The sequence below is a fragment of the Beta vulgaris genome, chromosome 6 (genome assembly GCF_026745355.1).
Source record: "Beta vulgaris subsp. vulgaris cultivar EL10 chromosome 6, EL10.2, whole genome shotgun sequence".
Taxonomy (NCBI): domain Eukaryota; kingdom Viridiplantae; phylum Streptophyta; class Magnoliopsida; order Caryophyllales; family Amaranthaceae; genus Beta; species Beta vulgaris.
Window position 1 is genome coordinate 16,749,237 of NC_079207.1, and position 19,272 is coordinate 16,768,508.

The 19,272-nt window shown below is 37.1% G+C and overlaps 1 protein-coding gene and 1 non-coding gene across 2 annotated transcripts; both read right to left on the reverse strand.

Moving 5' to 3' along the window:
* Positions 1 to 5,478: 5,478 nt before the first annotated feature.
* Positions 5,479 to 5,561, reverse strand: TRNAL-UAA (transfer RNA leucine (anticodon UAA)). Its single transcript has one exon. It is a non-coding gene; the product is annotated as a tRNA-Leu (tRNA).
* A 3,531-nt stretch (positions 5,562 to 9,092) lies between these two features.
* LOC104896015 (B3 domain-containing transcription factor VRN1) lies at positions 9,093 to 17,976 on the reverse strand. The gene is made up of 5 exons (XM_048645791.2): positions 17,763 to 17,976; positions 16,763 to 17,123; positions 15,087 to 15,247; positions 14,823 to 14,991; positions 9,093 to 9,539 (listed from the first exon to the last, which is right to left on the reverse strand). Exons 1-5 carry the CDS (start codon positions 17,841 to 17,843, stop codon positions 9,424 to 9,426), a joined length of 888 nt encoding a protein of 295 aa, XP_048501748.1. The 5' UTR covers positions 17,844 to 17,976; the 3' UTR covers positions 9,093 to 9,423.
* Between the last annotated feature and the right edge of the window lie 1,296 nt (positions 17,977 to 19,272).

The window sequence follows — 19,272 nt, forward strand, 5'->3', positions numbered from 1 at the left end:
TGTTCCATATCGACTCTCCACCCTACAAAGTCATTATAAATCAATTTAATTAAATATGTCTAATTATACAAAACAAACAATTAAAGTATCTAAATAAAAGTAGAATTACCAGTGGTCGCCCAAAAGATTTGCCACGATCCTTAGACTTGCCCATAATGTGCTCCCACCCACTTTTTTCCCGTCGCATGCCCTTGTTCAACTTTCCCCAACCTTTACTCATCGCATTAATTTAAGGCTCCTCAAATGAACAACGTTCGGGGTAGATCTCTGAATGGAGTACCTGAGAAACATACCTCATGACTGCAGGATCCCTAGCATGTACCTCGGTCACTAATGACATGAAGAACTGACGGTCCTGATCGCGCACAGATAATATCTCAGCCGAATTTGTTCCATCACCAATGGCTAGTCTGTACCAAAATGGATCAATCTCCTGACAGTATAGGAGACGCCTGGTCTCCAAGGAGAAGAAGGTATGGCAAGAACCACAGGTATGTGTAGTCGCTAACAAGCGCATCTACTCCAGTCCCCGTCATGAGCAGAGACTCTACCAAGCTCTGCCTGAATCAACCCCAAACAGTATTGAGAGCAAACACCATTCAACGCGCTATATGGTGGTGAGTCAAACTCAGTCCCATAACTACGGCGGGAGGCTTCAAAGGAGTTTCTGATCTTTGTTACTGTCCGGCAACAAAAGCATAAACCTGCATAAACAACGTGTCGATTGCTTCGGTTGGAGTCGCAATCCACGCCTTCAAAGCCGAATTGAACTCTCGCATCTGTTGTTAGTTGTGTTGCCAAAGTGTCGTACTCGATCCATCCAACATTGCACAAACTTCTCCTTGTGCACAAGCCAAGTCTCGTGGATGTAGGTACGAAAGTCAACGGATGTGGTTTTCCCAAGTCCACCCCACTCCTCTATCATATTGGCTACATTTGTTTCATACTCATCCTCGATTTTTGACTTCATAACCCTAGCCCAACATCCTTGCACTAGTGGAAAAATGAAGAAGGGCTCCGCTGAAAAAGGCCTGTAGGGCTGCGCTTTTTGACAGCAGCCCTTTCAATAGCAGCCCTTCACATTTTTAGTAGGGCTGCGCTAGAAAAGCACAGCCCTTCACTGTGAAGGGTTGCGCTTTTTAGGTAAAAGCGCAGCCCTTCATAGCTAGAAGGGCTGCGCTTTTTAGGTAAAAGCGCAGCCCTTCATGGCTAGAAGGGTGCGCTTTTACCTAAAACGGCAGCCCTTCCTACCAAAAAAAAATAATTTTTTTTTTGACATTTTTTACTCATAATCTCACATTTTCTGAAATTATACAGAAGAGAAGAGAAAGAAATGAAAATAAACCCAAAACAAAAAAAAAGAACGAAACGAAAATGAAAAAAAGGAACAAAAACTAATATACAAAAGTTATAGATCTGAAAATACAAATTAATCAAAACGAATATGAAAATACAAGAACATTAATCAAAACAAGAGAAGTATACAAGAACATTAAATCAAAACAAAGAGAAGTATACAAGAACATTAATCAAAACAAAGAGAAGTATACAAGACTATAGATCTGAAAATACAAGAACTACCTCCAAACATTAACCTAATAATGTTTAAATACATAAAACAAAACCCTAATACATAATTAAGGAAAAAAAATTTCGGAAAAACTTAAAATGGCTATTTGGAGGCTTAAACGAACTCGGATGGCTTAAAAAGCCTAAACTCACGCTAGCTGTGTGTTTGACTCGTTGGCCCGTTCCGCTTCCGAAAAGGTATCACAATAGGCAATCGGACTCCGTCGGCATGACTCGTGCAAATCATTTTAGGCTTTTTGTCGTGTTTGTCGCATTTTCTGGGAGTTTTTGAGAGAGAAGAGAGGATGAGAGAGAAGGAGGAAAGGGAGGAGGGTCGTGAGAGAGGGAGAGAAGGAGGAAAATGGATGAGGACGTGAGAGAGGAGAGAGAAGGAGGGATAATATATTGAATCCCGCTCAATATTTCAAGCCCGCGATTTTTTTATTTCAAATTTTTTTAAGAAGGGCTGCGCTTTTCTTCAAAAGCGCAGCCCTACTTAGTCAGAAGGGCTGCACTTTTTATAAAAGCGCAGCCCTTCACATAGTAGGGTTGCACTTGTAGAAAAAGCGCAGCCCTTCACTCTGAAGGGCTGCGCTTTTGTACAAAAGCGCAGCCCTTCACTAGTAGGGCTGCGCTTTTATCAAAAGCGCAACCCTTCCTCCGCAGCCCTTCCTTTTTTTTCCCCTAGTGTTGGCCGAACTGAATCCCGATCTTCTTTTTACCGCCACACTTCTTCGCTACCCATGCTTCCACATCATGGTTAATATGCCACGTGCAGAGTAGATGAGCAGGCGTGGGAAAAACCTCCGAGATATATTTGCACAAAGCCAGATCTTAATCAGTCACAATGGCATTTGGCGCCAAACTGCCAATGAGGTTTTTCGGTGTCGACAACATCTAACGATAACTCTCAGCATCCTCATGCTGCAATAAAGCCCATGCAACAAGAAAATTCTTGTTGGTTGGTGTGACACTAACAATCTCCACCAAAGGATACAAGTACATGTTTGTATTGTACGTTGCATCAATGTGAATCACATGCGGATACGTACGGACTAAATTCACGGACGTCGGATGTGCAATGAATGTATGCGTCACCCTACCTATCTCGTTCGAATCAAGCCAAAACAAATAATTGCTTTGAACAGCCTGATGAAGAAACTACTGAGCTGCATTTCTGCCTTCTGATCTCACCCTTTTTAACACAACTATACAATTGTAGATATGCCTCATGTTAGGCTTCAAAGACGGAAATGCACCTTCAACGGCTTTCATGATGTGCTGCGGTTTCACATGGGCTGCAGATAGTTCTCCAACTAACTTCTTCGCACCGGGATTGAGACCGCTAATCTGTCGATGACCCTCAGGGTAAAACATAATTGGGTAATTATGAAACCCATGTTCCGCCCTAGTCTCGACAACCCAATACGAATCGTTGTTCTTTGGGGCAAGGAACAACCGAAATGGACAACCACATGTTTTCTCTCTTCGTTTTTCTCCTGATTGCTAAATTGAAATCACAAAGTTCTTTTTTCTTGCCACAATCACAATCTAGAAGTTGATAATTCTTTTTGTGACTGGTAATCGTCAAGAAAAAACCTAACCCAAGAGCAATCTTCGTAATTCCTACACCACTCGACAACATCATCACGAGTATAAAATTCACGACAGTTGCCGAAATATTGATTATAATTAATCCCATCACTAACACGCTCCTGAAAAAAGAAAACAAATTATCATTAATTACAAAATTACGTAAAAAACTAAGCTAACGTTTGGCCAGAACGTTCACCCCATGGGCGCAACATTTGGCCAAGACGTTGCATCCATGGGGGGAACGTTTGGCCTGAACGTTCACCCCACGGGCACAACGTTTGGCCAGGACGTTGCATCCATGGGGCGAACGTTCTGGCCAAACGTTCACCCCATGGACGCAACATCCTGTCCAAACGTTGCGCCCATGGGGTGAACGTTCTGGCCAAACGTTCGTTATTTTAAAACACTTAAAAAAAAATACCTTTTCTTCAGAAGACGACATGTTTCGGTGTTAATGGCGTCCGTGCTGCGTTTTGTTGGAGGTTGACGGTGCCGATGAGTGGTGGTAATTTTAGAGAGAAGTGAGAGTTGAAGTAAATTTGAAATAAAGTAAAAAAATTCAAATGATAAAGTAAAGTAAAATGGTAAAATGTTGAAGTAAAGTGAGATTGGTAAAAACAACAAGGGCATAATAGTCCATTCATATATAGGTTTGGGCGATTTTACGTACTTTATGGGCGACGAATAGAAGTTCAGTTGAAAAGATCTACTTCATCCGTTTTTTTACTTGCATCACTTTTTAAAAAGGGAAATTATTAATTATTTACAATATTTATTACTTTTTTTTGTCCTTTCTTTCTATCTCTTTCCAATTACATGGATCCTCTCTTTTTTTCCTCTTTATTTCTCTCATATCCAAATTTTGCATTGGAACTGATGGAAAAAAAGTGTTGCAAGTAAAAAAAATGGAAAAAGTATCTTTTTGTAGCTCTTTTCTCGAGCATTCAAGAAAACCAATGATTTTTTGTAATAGGGTTGTGTTAATAATTTTACTTCTTTTTTTTTTCTTTGCAATGGGAAAGCAAGCAGTAAATGGAAGATGGTTTGGAGCCATGCATAGGATTATAGGACTATAGGAGTATATGTATTATTTCACTAAATCATCTCCATCTACATAATCGTGTATTCTAAAATGAGAACTAAAGTAGCAATCCAGTCCGGATCCGACCCTAGTCTGTTCTGATCCGAAGGAAAAAATTCGAGTCAACTCCGACAAAAAAGTAATCTGATTACGACTCTGTTTAAAAAGTCCGACTCCGAGTCGGAGGAGGGTCGGAGTCGGATCTCACAAAATAATCCGACATCCGAATCCGACTCCGACTTTGAGTCAATCAATCCTTTTTTCTTATTTATGTTAATGTATAATTTATGTATTACTTGATTTCGACTTTCAGCCAACTCTATTATATAGGATTTTCCCATTACGGCCCGTTTGGTAGTTGGTCATAAATGGTGGTAATGGGAATGAATTTGTATGTAAATTTGTGAAAAATATCATTGTTCATTCCCATGGTAATGCTAATTTATCCTAAAGTGTCTACTTTCCTTCTTGAATGTTCATTCCCATCCAATACCACCTTGTAGATGGTAATGAGTGGTAATGAAAATGACTTCCCCTTGGAGACAAAAACACAAGTTTGAGGGTGAGATTGCTTGCCCATGGAGAAAAAATATCTCCTCATGGAGATTTTAAGGGTGCTTACCTAATAAAATTACACTTAAAATTCATTCCCATTACCGCAATTTATTAACGACTACCAAACGAGCCGTTAAAGAAATGATTGTTAAAAATAATAGTAATATTTAGATTATTTGTACTAAATAAGGTTTCCATATAATTATTAGAATAATTTATAATAATTAGATTATTGTATTATAGTAGACTATTCTTTTATTAAAAAAATGGCAGAAAAATAAGTCTAATCGGGTTCGGAGTCGGATGTTCGGATTTTAAGTCGGATCAGATTCTGGGTTGGATGTTAGGGTTTTAAGTCGGGTCAGATTCAAATTTTCGGAGTCGGACTCAAATTTAAAATCCGACTTCCTATAGGGTCGGAGTCAAATTATGCATAATCCGGTCCAAGTTCGACCCGTTGTCATTCCTAATCGTAAGGTCCTCCTTCCATCTTTATGACAGGGGTTTGATTCTCATTCCTTACAAGAAGGATCTCCAATTTTCTCTTTCCTTGTAAGGAAATTCTCCTTACCTTCAAAAAAAAAATTCGCATATTAAAATAATAAATAACCTTTTAAAAAAACTACACATATTACATGTTTAAGAACGGATAGGCAAAACATATTAGGTATATAAATTGCTGGCTGTGGGGTTCGAACCCACGCGCACTTATGTGCAGCAGATCTTAAGTCTGCCCCCTTAACCACTCGGGCAAACCAGCTGAATGGTTGTGATAACTTCGCAGGTTATGTACAGTACGTTTTAAAATCAACTTTTAACAATAACTTTCTTGATTTCTTATTCTCAATTGTCTGTGTGTCTATGCTAACACGAATAATGCCATTGTAGTGGTATTATATTACTTCAAATACTTTGTCTAATTTCTTAGTTGTACCTAAAGACATTAACACATTTATCAATGCACAACTTCTAACATTAATATTTCAGCAAAGGCTACACATACACTAGGTGTATCATGTATGTGTTACTACTAAAATCTATATCTTGTATATGTGTTACTATTGAAATGTATATTATTACTAAAAATATTACTAACTTACAATGCTTCGACAGATAATTTTATTTTTAATGATTTGTTCTTTATCTTTGTTTAAAAAATCTTTTTTATGAAATTTTCTTTGGTTAGATTTGTATGATCCTTTGTTTAAAACTTTTAAAAAAATTCATATATTAGCTTCATCTTCACCATTTTTCTACTATTGATTTCTACTACATTTTCCTGTCGTTTTCAATTATTTAATTTGTTTATAGAATAAGAATGTTATATTTTTATCCCTACCATATAATAAAATTCAATTCGAAATATAGCATTTCAATCGTCTATATATTATGTAAATTCAAATATCGTTGAATGGCAAAATAGGTTCAAATGATTGTAAGTTTGTAATTTTTTTAGTAACACAATATAGATTTTAGTAGGAACACATACAAAAGATATACAATTAATTTTAGTAGTAACATACATCCAGTATATGTGTGACTCACATACACCGAGTGTATGTGTATCATCTCTCTTAATATCTCTAACTATGTATATAAATAAAAATCATAAAAAGTAGTTAATACTATAAATATATAGGACAAGACGAATCCGATAAAATTCCACAAGGCTATTATTTTCCGTATGTATATATAGTTAAACAAGATTAAAATGGAATATGTGAATATTATTAAAAGTCGATATTGTTGAAGTAAAAAGAACGGATTTTTCACTAGGTACCCCTGAGTTTTGCGAACATTCATCGGGTACCCTCGCAGTTTCCAAAATGCACGAGGTGCCCCTGAGGTTTTTTAAAAATATTTGGAATATCCTTAATGACTAACGACTGTTAGTTTCCTTAGTCATTAAGGCTAAATCAACCCCTAACTAACCTAGTTATAATTAATTAATCCTAATTATTACTAATTAAATATAATTAACTCTAATTAAACCTCTGCCTTAAAAAAACTCTAATTAAACCTCATTAACATTAGTTAATTAAATCCCACCCCTTCTCACCTACCAGCTACCCCAACCACCGCCATGCCACCTTACCAGCCACCATCACCCCGATGACCTCCGCCCTCCTCTTCCTCGGCCCCGAAGACCTCCCCATCCCCCTCCCCTAGTCGTGTGTCGGACCTCCCCCACCCCTGTTTTCGCTTGGTGTCTTGGGCCTCCCCTTCCCCTGTCTTGTCCTGTTTTTGCTTGGTGTCTTGGGCCTCCCCTTCTTCTCCCCTGGTTGTGCGTCGGTTTTTCCCTCCCCATTTTTTCGCTAGATGGGATTCCCCTCCCTGTCCGTGTTAGTCTGTCGAGTCTACTTCTCCCTTAGTTGGTCAAGTGTTATTATCCCTAACCCCCTGGTTGTTATCCCTTTTCCGTCCCAGCTATGTTAGCTAGTTTCGGTGGTATGTCGTGAAACAATTGTAAGTTGTTTATTTGGAGTTGATAAGGTTGGGGTTCGTAGTTGGTTATTGTAATTAATAAATGTTTGTCAGTTGCATAAGAGATGGAGGTGTACTAATATTGTAGTAGTAGAATATGTAGTTCTTCTTTTGGACTCTTTGATGAAGGAACAGTTGGATCAAGAGAATGAGAAGTGTGACCGCGGTCGAGGCGATGATCGGTATCCATGGTTCGGATATGTGTGTTCTGATTTTCAAAGTCAGAGGTGTTTTCGAGAGCTCACAATGTTTAGCTTATTGGCAGTGATCTTAATGGTCCTTGCCTTGAAAAATTCAAATCTGCAGGCGGCACCCCAGTTGCATCTAGGGATGGGAACGGGTAGGATCTGGACCGGATCCTTAAGGATCCAGATCCAGATCAGTTTTTTAACTAAGGATCCAGATCCTACCCGGATCCGATGGGTAATAAATTTGAGGATCCAGATCCGATGGATCCTACGGATCCGGGTCCAAAACGGATCCTACCTTATTTTTCTTCAAAGGAACCTAATTTCCATCCTAACATTAAAATAGTTTAACAAAAGTAAACAAATGAAAAAGTAATTTCAACAAATTCAATCAATACACCAAAAAATCAACAAGAAAATAATTCAGGTTACATATTAACGCAATTTGAAATTACAATGATGCTGATATGTAAAAACTTAATGATGCTGAAATGTAAAAATTTAATGATGCTGAAATATAAAAACTCTATGATGTTCAAATATAAAAATTCAATGATGCTGAATTTACAAACTTATCGCAACTAAAATGATATACAATGATAGAAGCGGACATAAAGCAACAACAAAACCAACGGAAATAATTCAGGTTCATTTCAAAAACGAAAATCAAAAAGAATTTTAGGGTTTCGGCGAAAACAGAAATGAGGACTAAACTGGCTGCTCTGGCGCGGTGGTTCGACTGTTCTGCCGCGATGGTCTGCCTGCACGGTCGTCCGACTACTTGGTGTTCCGACTGCTCGGTGCCGGAATTAGTGAAGATAGAGGAGTGATTGACTGGCGTGAGGAAGTGAGGACTGAGGGTTGCGTGAGCGTGACTCGGTGAAGAGGAGTGAAACCAAGTGAAACGGCGCTTAAGTGATTTGAGTGAATTTAGGGTTTAATTTTATAATTTAAATTTTAACTTTAAAAAAACGGGTAACGGATCCGGATCCGGGTAATTAAAAATTACCCAATCCAAATCCGTTTTCAAACGCGAGGATCCAGATCCTACCCGGATCCGCCGGGTCCAAATTTCAAGGATCCAGATCCGCTAAAACGGATCTGGATCCACGGATCTGGGTAGGGTCCATTACCCACTGCCATCCCTAGTTGCATCTGGTAGATTTCAGCTTGCCCTGTTTCTCATACCTAAAGGAGAAACCTCAAATACTCTCGAGAGAGAGTCACCAGTCACCTAGGAATGTAACTCTTCAACAGATCACAAGCCAAGAATCTCAAGCGATTGAAGCTCGTTGGGATTGCTCATGTGACGAGATGCGAAACTCGTCATTGGTTGTTCGTTGTCCGGATCGTGAACGACATTCGCTTCTCCTACCAATTCCATTAGTTATCAGGTTTTTGACTTTGACTCCACCAGCACGATCATCGACGCCTTCCTTAATATGCGACTCTCTGTCGATTTTATTTGTTTATGTTTTTAGGGCATGTAAGCGACTAAGAGCTAATAAAGCTCTTTTAGATTTTTCTTTGTTTTATATTTGGTTGTATTAGCAGTAGGTTGTACTTTGTTGTTTATTAATGCAAGTTTTCTCGATGTCAAAAAAAAGTTAAGATAACTGAATCGGTAAGCCACTAAGAAGCTTCAATTGCCATATAAACTCTCATCATCTCATCACAAATTTCTAAGAAACATCACTACTTTCTTCTTTTTTTTTAGTTGCAACACTTTCTTAAAAGGAAAATAATTAATTAGTTGCAATACTTTCTACTTTTATTTTTCATTTCTCGCTATCTCTTTCTAATCACATGAGGCCCTCTCTTTTTCTCCTCTCTACCTCCATCCTACCCAAATTTTAATTTTACATTGGAGTTGATGAAAAAAAGTGTTGCAACTAAAAAAAAGGGAGGAAGTGTTACGAATTTATCTTTTACCATTGTTTGTAAGCAACTTCATACTTCAGCTTTAATATGGGCTTCTTCTTTAGCAACATCACAAGAGCGAATTATACCAACTTTGAAAGAATTCTGAGCACCCTTCTTCATCAATTCGAAAACACAAATATCTCCTACTGTTAAATATAATGTTACTGAAGCTGCTAGTACAAGCCAGCTCAGCACTACACAGCAACCACCTCATCTTACATTCAGTTAGTTTGTTACAATGTAGTTAGTTATTCTGTTATGTTTTAATTAGTTTCTTTTCCCTTTTATTCTTTTCTTTCTTTCTTCTTTTTCTCTGTATAAATAGTTAAGAGTTTACTACATTTCATTCATTCAGAAATATAGATTGTAAATATACTGTAAGAATCTCTTCCATCAATGAAATTAGTTCTAAGTCCTGAGCTCCCAATGTAGAGCAGTGAAGGAAGAAAATCTCCTGTGTTCTTCATTGAATTTTTCTGAGTTTATACAATTCAGCTTATGAATTGTAACATGGTATCAGAGCTCCAGAATATGATTCTGGAAATTGATTGAACCTCAAAATCAATCGAGTGTTATGAAGGTATTCTTCATAAATATTCTTTCATACATCTCTTAAAATCTTCTCTGCTATAATAATCTGTAGATTCTTGAATGAAGTTAGTTTGGTGATTTGTGTTTCTGATTTCATTGTTTCATCTGAATTCATCTTCATTATTCATAAATTCAGATTGTTAAAATTCTTTTCCATTCAAAAATGTCAACTCAATCAACTGAAAATTCCGCAAACAGTACACAAAACTCACAAAATAATCCTAGTTCTCCATATTATATTCATCCTTCAGATAATCCTGGTATGAAACTAATTTCTATTCAATTCAATGGAAGTTGTTATGGAGATTGGAAAAGATCAATGTTGATCAGTTTATCTGCGAAAAATAAAATAGGTTTTGTTAATGGAACAATTCCAAAACCTAGTTCTACAGATTCTTTGTTCAATGCTTGGGAAAGGTGTAATAACATGTTAATTTCATGGTTACTTGGTGCTCTAGATCAGAATATAGCTAGAAGTGTGCTATATTTTGGTACAGCCAGTGAAATATGGAACAATCTTGAAGAAAGTATGGACAATCTTCTGGAACTCAATTGTTTTCTTTAAAACAATCATTGAATGATCTTAAACAAGGTCAAGACAGCATTTCTGCATTTTATACAAAGTTGAAAATGCTTTGGGATCAACTTGACTCTATTGATCCAATTCCAATATGTGAATGCACGAATTGCACATGTTTAATCACAAGGAAACTTCTGAAATCACAGCAAGATAGAAGGTTGATAGAATTCATGATGAAGCTTAATGAAGGATATGAAGTTGTCAGAGGAAGTATCCTAATGATATCACCTTTACCTCACATCACTCATGCTTATAGACTTCTAATGCAAGAAGAAAAGCATAGACAATTGTATAACAATTCAAGCAGAGAGGATAACAATATGGCTTTTGCTGTTGCCAAGAGGAGATATCCTGATTATAATGATAAGTCCAGAAACTTCAACAACAATTACAATAATCAGAATGACAGACAGAGATGGAATAGCAATCTTTACTGTGACCACTGTCATATGTCAGGACATATAAAACAGAAGTGTTACAAGATAGTTGGATATCCAACTAGTTACTTCAAGAAGAGAACTGCTGCTACAGTTCTCACTTCATCTGAAGAGAAGAATAATGATCCACCTGAGAAGAATGTCTCTCTCACAGCTGAACAGTATGATATCTTTGTTCAAATGATGAATCAACAACAAACAAATGTTGGTTCTAATAGTGCTCAGACAACATTTTCAGCAAATGTTGCAGGTACTTCTTGTTTCACTTCTTGTTTAAATACTACATGGATAGTAGACAGTGGAGCTAGTGACCATATGTGTCATGATTTATCTCTTTTTGCTTCATATAAAGAGCACCAGCTGATAATTTCATTACAATTCCTAATGGGAAGCAAGTCAAGGTTACTCATGTAGGTTTGGTTCATTTGAGTAATGGCATACATCTAACAAATGTGTTATTTGTTCCTGAGTTTAGGTTTAATCTTGTTTCCATACCTAAACTCTGCACTGACTTGGGTTGTTTTGCCACTTTTGACAATGCTACTTGTCATATACAGGGCCCTTCAATGAGGCCACAGCTTCTTGGTAAGCTCAAGCATGGTTTGTACTACTTGGATAATTCCCTGGTTGCTGCAAACACAAGTTCTACTGCTTTGGTTAACACTGCTGATAATGTGAATAAGGTGAAATTGTGGCATTTGAGGATGGGGCATCTACCTGCCTCCAAACTTCATCATGTTCTTCCTTTCTTTGACAATAAAACTACTCTAGAATGCTTGTGTCAAATATGTCCTTCAGCCAAGCAAACTAGGTGTAGCTTTCCTATTAGTAGCATTAAATCTACACATGCTTTCCATATGTTACATGTAGATGTGTGGGGCTCTTTTAAAATTGCTACTCACAATGGGTGTAAGTTCTTTCTTACCATTGTAGATGACTACACCAGGATGACCTGGGTGTTTCTTTTGCACCATAAATCAGATGTTATTACTATCATTCCTCAATTTTTTCAATACATAGAGAATCATTTTCAAGCATCTGTTAAATACATAAGAACTGATAATGCTCCTGAATTATGTGAAGGACCTCTCAAACCATTTTATCTCAATAAAGGCATCATTAATCATAAGAGCTGTGCTGATACCCTCAACAAAATGGAGTAGTTGAGAGGAAACACAGACATCTTCTTGAGGTTTCTAGAGCTCTCTTCTTTCAAGCTAAACTACCTTCACAATTTTGGGGAGAATGTATCTTATGTGCTGTTCATCTTATAAATAGGATGCCTCTCCCAGTTCTGCAAAATGCTAGTCCTTATGAAAAACTATTTGGTCACAGTCCTCATCTAGACTATTTGAGAACTTTTGGTTGCCTATGTTTTGTTTCTACTCCTAAACACAATCGTTCTAAGTTTCAACCTAAAGCTTCTCCACATGTTTTCATTGGCTATCCTACTGGCCAAAAGGCCTACAAAGTTCTTAATCTAGATACTTTTAAAATTACAGTATCTAGAGATGTTGTTTTTAAAGAGCAACACTTTCCTTTTCACTATTCTACTTCTCCTAATTCCTCTTCATCTTTCCAGTTCTTCTTACCCACTACTACTGATTACACTCCATTCTCTTTTGAAGATATACCTGATGTTTTTCAATTTTCTCCACCTCTTCTTCCTATTCCTATCACTTCTCCTCCTACTTCCCCATAACTTCTCTCCTCTACTTCTGAATCTTCTAATGATACTTTAGTTGATCTCAGTTTATCTTTACCTCTCAGAAAGAGCTCTAGACCTCATATTCCTCCCTCACATTTATCTGACTATGTCTGTACTACAGCAGCTGTTACACCTTCTTGGTGTGCTCTCATTGCCTTCCATACTCTTCCTCCTTCTCACATTGCTTCTATTTCTCTCACTGAAACTCTTACTGAACCAGTTTCTTATAAAGAAGCAGTTACTGACCCAAGATGGGTAGCTGCTATGAATGCAGAAATCTTAGCCTTGGAGAAAAATCACACTTGGCTTCTGGTGGATTTGCCTCCTTCCAAGAAACCCATAGGATCCAAGTGGGTATACAAAATCAAACATAAGTCAGATGGTAGCATTGAACGTTTCAAAGCCAGATTGGTTGCTAAGGGTTATAATCAACAGTGGGGAATTGATTTTGAAGAAACTTTCTCTCCAGTCATCAAAATGACCACTGTGAGATGTTGATTGCTTTGGCAGCTAGTAGAAGTTGGGATTTATTTCAATTGGATGTTAATAATGCATTCTTGCATGGTGATCTCAAAGAAGAAGTTTATATGAAAGTGCCAGAAGGTGTTCCTAATCCTAATAACAAGGTATGTAAACTTGTTAAATCACTATATGGCTTGAAACAAGCCAGTAGACAATGGTTTGATAAACTTGTGGGAGAGCTTCTCTTGAAGGGTTTTACTCAGTCTAAAAATGACTACTTTATTCCTTAAGCACTCTTCTGGCACATCACTATCCTAGCTGTTTATGTGGATGATATTATCATCACTGGTAATGATCTCTCTGTGATTGAAGACATCAAAGCTCATCTACAACTGTTTTTAGTATCAAAGATCTTGGCAAGCTGAGTTATTTTTTAGGTATTGAAATTGGTTATCTACCTTCTGGTATTTGCTTAACCCAGAAGAAGTTTACCAAAGAGTTAATCTCCACTGCTGGCATCACTCCTACTAGAGCTGTTGCCACTCCACTGCCTATCAATCTTAAACTCTCTGCCACTGAAGGTGCTCTCTATGATGATCCCAGTCACTACAGGTGTTTGGTAGGCAAACTGAATTTCCTTACTCACACCAGACCAGACTTGGCATACACAGTTCAACATCTGAGTCAGTTTCTACAAGAACCAAGAATACCTCATTATGATGCTTTAATTCATGTCCTCAAGTATGTTGCTTCTACTATGGGTCAAGGTATTCTTTTACATGCTTCTGATCATCTAGTCTTGCAAGCTTATTCTGATTCAGATTGGGGGGCTTGCATTGACTCCAGAAGGTCCATATCTGGTTATGTCTTATTACTTGGCAACTCTCCAGTGAGTTGGAAGTCTAAGAAACAAGGCATTGTTTCTAAAAGCTCTTCAGAAGCTGAGTATAGAGCTATGTCTGCTGCTGCTGCAGAGGTTACTTGGTTGGTAAGGTTACTTGAAGAACTTGGAGTTACTAACCTTAAACCTGTCACTCTTCACTGTGACAATCAAAGCTCAATCCATATTGCTAAAAATCCTGTTCATCATGAAAGGACAAAGCACATTGAGATTGATGTGCATTTTACCAGAGACAAAGTATTGGAGGTCTTCTTCAATTGACTTACTTGCCTACTACCTCCCAACTTGCTGATGTTTTCACCAAGATCCTCCCTTCTCAGCAGTTCACTCATCTGCTTTCCAAACTAGGCATGGTTGACACCTTGCCAAGTTTGAGGGGGGGTGTTAAATATAATGTTACTGAAGCTGCTAGTACAAGCCAGCTCAGCACTACACAGCAACCACCTCATCTTACATTCAGTTAGTTTGTTACAATGTAGTTAGTTATTCTGTTATGTTTTTAATTAGTTTCTTTTCCCTTTTATTCTTTTCTTTCTTTCTTCTTTTCTCTGTATAAATAGTTAAGAGTTTACTACATTTCATTCATTCAGAAATATAGATTGTAAATATACTGTAAGAATCTCTTCCATCAATGAAATTAGTTCTAAGTCCTGAGCTCCCAATGTAGAGCAGTGAAGGAAGAAAATCTCCTGTGTTCTTCATTGAATTTTTCTGAGTTTATACAATTCAGCTTATGAATTGTAACACCTACACGTAAATTATTGTGGATTGCAAATAATTTCCATCCTTTGGAGATCTTCACATGTTCATGTTTTCGATTGGCTTTCACTGGCCAGGTTTTACCAGTCACGTTTTTGAGTATGAAGTTTACAGCTTCAGTGCTTGTGTACTGTTTGAAAAATGCGGATGGTACATTCTGCAGTACCAAAAAAATCAAAAGTGGAATTTCCTAACATAAGTTAATAAGAACATTTTAATGCATTAATTAAGAATTTTTAATAGAAAGCTCACCAAAACAAATGAGTATTGTACGTAAGATGGTCGCATTTTGACAGCGAATGAAGGATATCCACACTGATAAGCATAAGATTCTACGTTCTTGATTTCTTCAGGTGTAGCACCCCTTGTATTACCCCAAAATTTACTTCGTTTTGGTCCAACCATCCCTTTAGCTGATCAACAATAAGTTGTCACACATAGTATTTTACAATAAGCATTCACATAAAGTTGCCACCTTTGTCAGTACAAAATGATTTTTGATTTGAAATTCTCAATATAGCATATTAGCATTACTCACGTAAGAGTAATTTAAGGTCATAGCGGATTTACTACTGTTTCTTTTGTCATTCATATAATAGGTTAATTAAAATGCATGATCTTTACTAATTATAATAATTAGGATTTTTTGTGAGGAAGGACTAATTAATATAGGGTTTTCGTGGAAAAACAACTCTTATAATTTTTTTTGAGGGAATGACCAAATAAAATACTTATGTTGGCAACTAAACACTACATTACAATCTTCAGATCAAATTGTCAACTTTCCGGCGTTAGTTGGTTTTCCCCAAAACCTCGGATTTTTTTTCTCAACTCACATTCTTTGTTTTCCCCTATTTAATTCACGAGATCCTCATCTTTTCCCCCTCTCTCTCTCAAATCTTCATGTCGTCTTCTTCTCCTCCTTCTTACTCACTCACTTCTCCTTCTTACCCACTTCTCCATCTTCTCACTAATTAACATTCTCTCTTCCTCTCTCCTCACTCACTCACATTGTTCCAAATTTTCGTTTACCAACAATAACAAGCCTGATTTCTGATCTGGGTTCACCCGTTTCTACTCTACGAACTCGGGCGAGTGCACTTGCTCCGAGTTCTCTAACTAGTACTACTATCCGCTCCAAGGTTGAGGATGAGAGCTTTAGTTTCAATGAAATGAGGGAAATTGGGAAAAATCAGGGAAATTGAGAAAATTAGGGCTTTTAAATAATAAGAAGGGGAAAATAAGACCAAAAAAAAAAAACGAGGTTTTAGAGGCAAAGAAATTATCAACACCGAAAAGTTGACAATTTGGCCTGAAAATCGTAATTTGGTGTTAAGTTGTCAACGAAAGAATTTTAATTGGTCTTTCCCTCCCAAAAAAAAATTAAAGTGGTATTTCTCAAAAAAAAAAAAAAACCCCTATTTTAATTTATCATTTTCCACCTGTTTTATTAGGGAACCTCCTTATTGACCTAGACTTCAGGTTGTCTATATAACTCTGTTTGTTGCTAATGAGAGGCAGAGCCCCGAATTGTCTATAAATATTGACACAAACATCACACTGTTGTAATTCAAAAAGAGATATTGACAATGCGACAAAAAACAAATCATGGGAAGTGCAAATTCCTAGAAAGTAGAAGTATATGAAGTTGTTTGGTTGACAAAACCATGGGAATTTGCACTTCCTAGGAAGTTCTACTTCCTCCAAAATGGAGGAAGTTACTTACCTAGGTCCCCTTAGGTAAGTAGAGCTTCTCATAGGAAGTTCTACTTCTCATTATCAAACAAACACAATTTTACACTTCCTAGGAATTTCAAATACATGGAAAAAAATAACTTCCTAAGAAATATGACTTCCTATATACAACCAAACAAGGCCTTAGAATTGTAACGACAGGTAAAAGTAGCCGCGCATATATATATCAATACCTTTATGGGAAGAACTAGTTGGTGCATTCATGTTAGCATCCTTATTATTATTGTTCTCCCTGATCTTTCTCTTAAGGATTTGCTTGCATGTTTTGGTACGAAGAGGATAATCGATCTCAGATGCACTCATGTCAAATATATGGACATTGAAACGCAAACTTCCTGTGTATCTAAACATCAAAGCATAACCGTGGGAAATTGAGTAGAATTCCACAAATTTTGGCCACCCATTCTGCAACCAAACCCTTGTATTTTTTTCCTTGACTAGTTTCACTTTCCATATCTTACCAGTTGGAATGTTGAGGTATACAATGTCTGTCAGATCAATCCCATAATTTTTCATGAAAACCGTCGGAATTTCCTGGCAAACATTACATTAATGGCCGATAATGGAAACAAAAGAAAATTTTAAAAGTAAGTTTCTAGTGTAGCAATGCCAAGAGATCAGGATTCAGGAATGACACATCTCAAAGATAAATATGAATAAATGTTGCTTTTTCCATAATACTCCACATAGTTCACAACTTTTTTAGTTTTTTCTTTTAGGTAAGGAGAAATCTCAACAAGTTAAGCGAGTAATTGATCCCAAGACCTTTTTGAACCCAAAGGGATGCTCTAACCACTGAACTACCCCTTACTCTCATAGTCCACAATTGGATAGACTTAACTTAAGTTGATGATAGCACAATCAGATATACATGACACACACAATTTCAAGACTAGATCGAATCTGACTCAAACCATTCATCGTAAACACACTAAATAAAATAAATTCACTCGATCCAAAATAAATTAGAAGGACTCACATGCATCAACATAGCAAGAGACAATAATTTAGTTATCCTAATATAGCAATGTGGATAAGAAAATTTAAACACAAAACAGAAAACCATAAAAAGACATGATTCAAACAGGCTAAGTTTAAAAGTAATTATAGCAGCCAGCAGGGCAGCAGAAGTGAAATTGAGCTAGAAGAAAGGTGAGAAAGATGAATTATTACCAATTTATGAAGATCAAGTCTGGGTGCAAGAATCAACTTGAAGAAGCTGGGAAACCCGGATATTATATCATCATTTGTCATGATATAAAGAGCTGAGAATATTATAATGGGTATTGTATGCTTAATTTCTCCGGTAGGAAGCCTACTTACTGTCGACAAGAGGGTGCATGCAGGTGGAGAAAGAGAGAGAGGGGAAGGGTCACTGGCTCACTGCTAAAAGTAAAACAAGTCTCTTGTAATTATCAAGGCAGTACAACTTATGACAGCCAGTCAACCACCCATTTTTACCTCAACTACTAACAGTATTATTGACTTAGGGTATGTTCAGTTCACCTTATTTTTGCTTATTTCAGATCTAATCAGATCAGATCAGAAAAAATAAGTTCAGATCAGTTCAGATCATGCTTATATTTAAAAATCATTATATCTTTCATTACATATTAGTAGAAATTATAATAATTGAATATTAATAGAGTACTCATTGAGACAAATCAAACAAGATCCCACATGACTACATTTTTTCTTATGTATTGAGAAAAATCTAAAAGATAAGATCTTGTAATCAGATCAGTTCAGATCAGATCAGAAAAAATAAGTTCAGATCATATCAGTTAAGTTCAGATCAGAAAATTTCAGGTGAACTAAACATAGCCTTATTCTATGCTATTTCTTCAATTTTAGAATTGTTTGAACATTTTTTTTTTTGGATTTTTTTACCAAATACTCCCGTGTTTTCAAAAAATTCACCAAATACCCCATATTTTCAAAATTTACTAGGTACCCCTCAATTTTATATAAATAAACCTAAGTACTCTTACATCAGAAAGTCTCTCTAGAGGAGCGTCTTCTAGGGTTTGAGAGGGAGTCCTGGTTCTCCTTGTTTTTTGCTCGATTCTTCGAGTTTTTTGATCCCTATTGGGATTGGAATTAACTGTCATGGCTGAAGAGATTGCTTCTAGAATCTCAAACCTTAAAATAATGGCCGAGGAAGGTGCTGTAGTAGATTTCGAAGATGTGTCGAGTGATGAGATAAACCAAAATATTAATCTTACCCTAGTAGGTAAAGTGTTAACTGTTCGATCATATAACTTTGAAGCCCTAAAGAGAACCATGAATCAAATTTGGTCCTTGTCGAAGGGCGCTCTTTTTCGCGCTATAGAGAACGGATTGTTTGTGATCCAGTTTGCGAGTGCGCGGGACAAAGCGAAGGTACTAGCCGGAAGACCATGGACGTTTGATCAAAACTTGCTGATGTTGAATGATATCGATGGCAATCTACAACCATCGGATATTTCAATGACCTGTTGCCCTTTTTGGATTCGCTTATATAACCTGCCATTAGGATGTCGATCGGCGAAGCATATTAACTTGGTGGCAAGGAGTGTGGGGGAAGTTCTTGAAGTCGAGACGGATGGGGTAGGATGGGATACGTCGGCTCGGGTTCGCGTGATGATTGATGTTTCGAAACCATTGAGGAGAGTGCAAACTATCTCTTTGAGAAACGGGACTG

Bases quoted from the DNA above. Each gene is read 5' to 3' on its own strand.
- LOC104896015 (XM_048645791.2), bottom strand. From the start codon at position 17,843: ATGACAAATGATGATATAATATCCGGGTTTCCCAGCTTCTTCAAGTTG. The intron at 14,992-15,086 runs GTGAGCTTTCTA...TTGGTACTGCAG, and splicing joins TACAATACTCATTTGTTTTG to AATGTACCATCCGCATTTTT. The intron at 9,540-14,822 runs GTGTTACAATTC...ATTTAACAGTAG, and splicing joins CCACAATAATTTACGTGTAG to GAGATATTTGTGTTTTCGAA.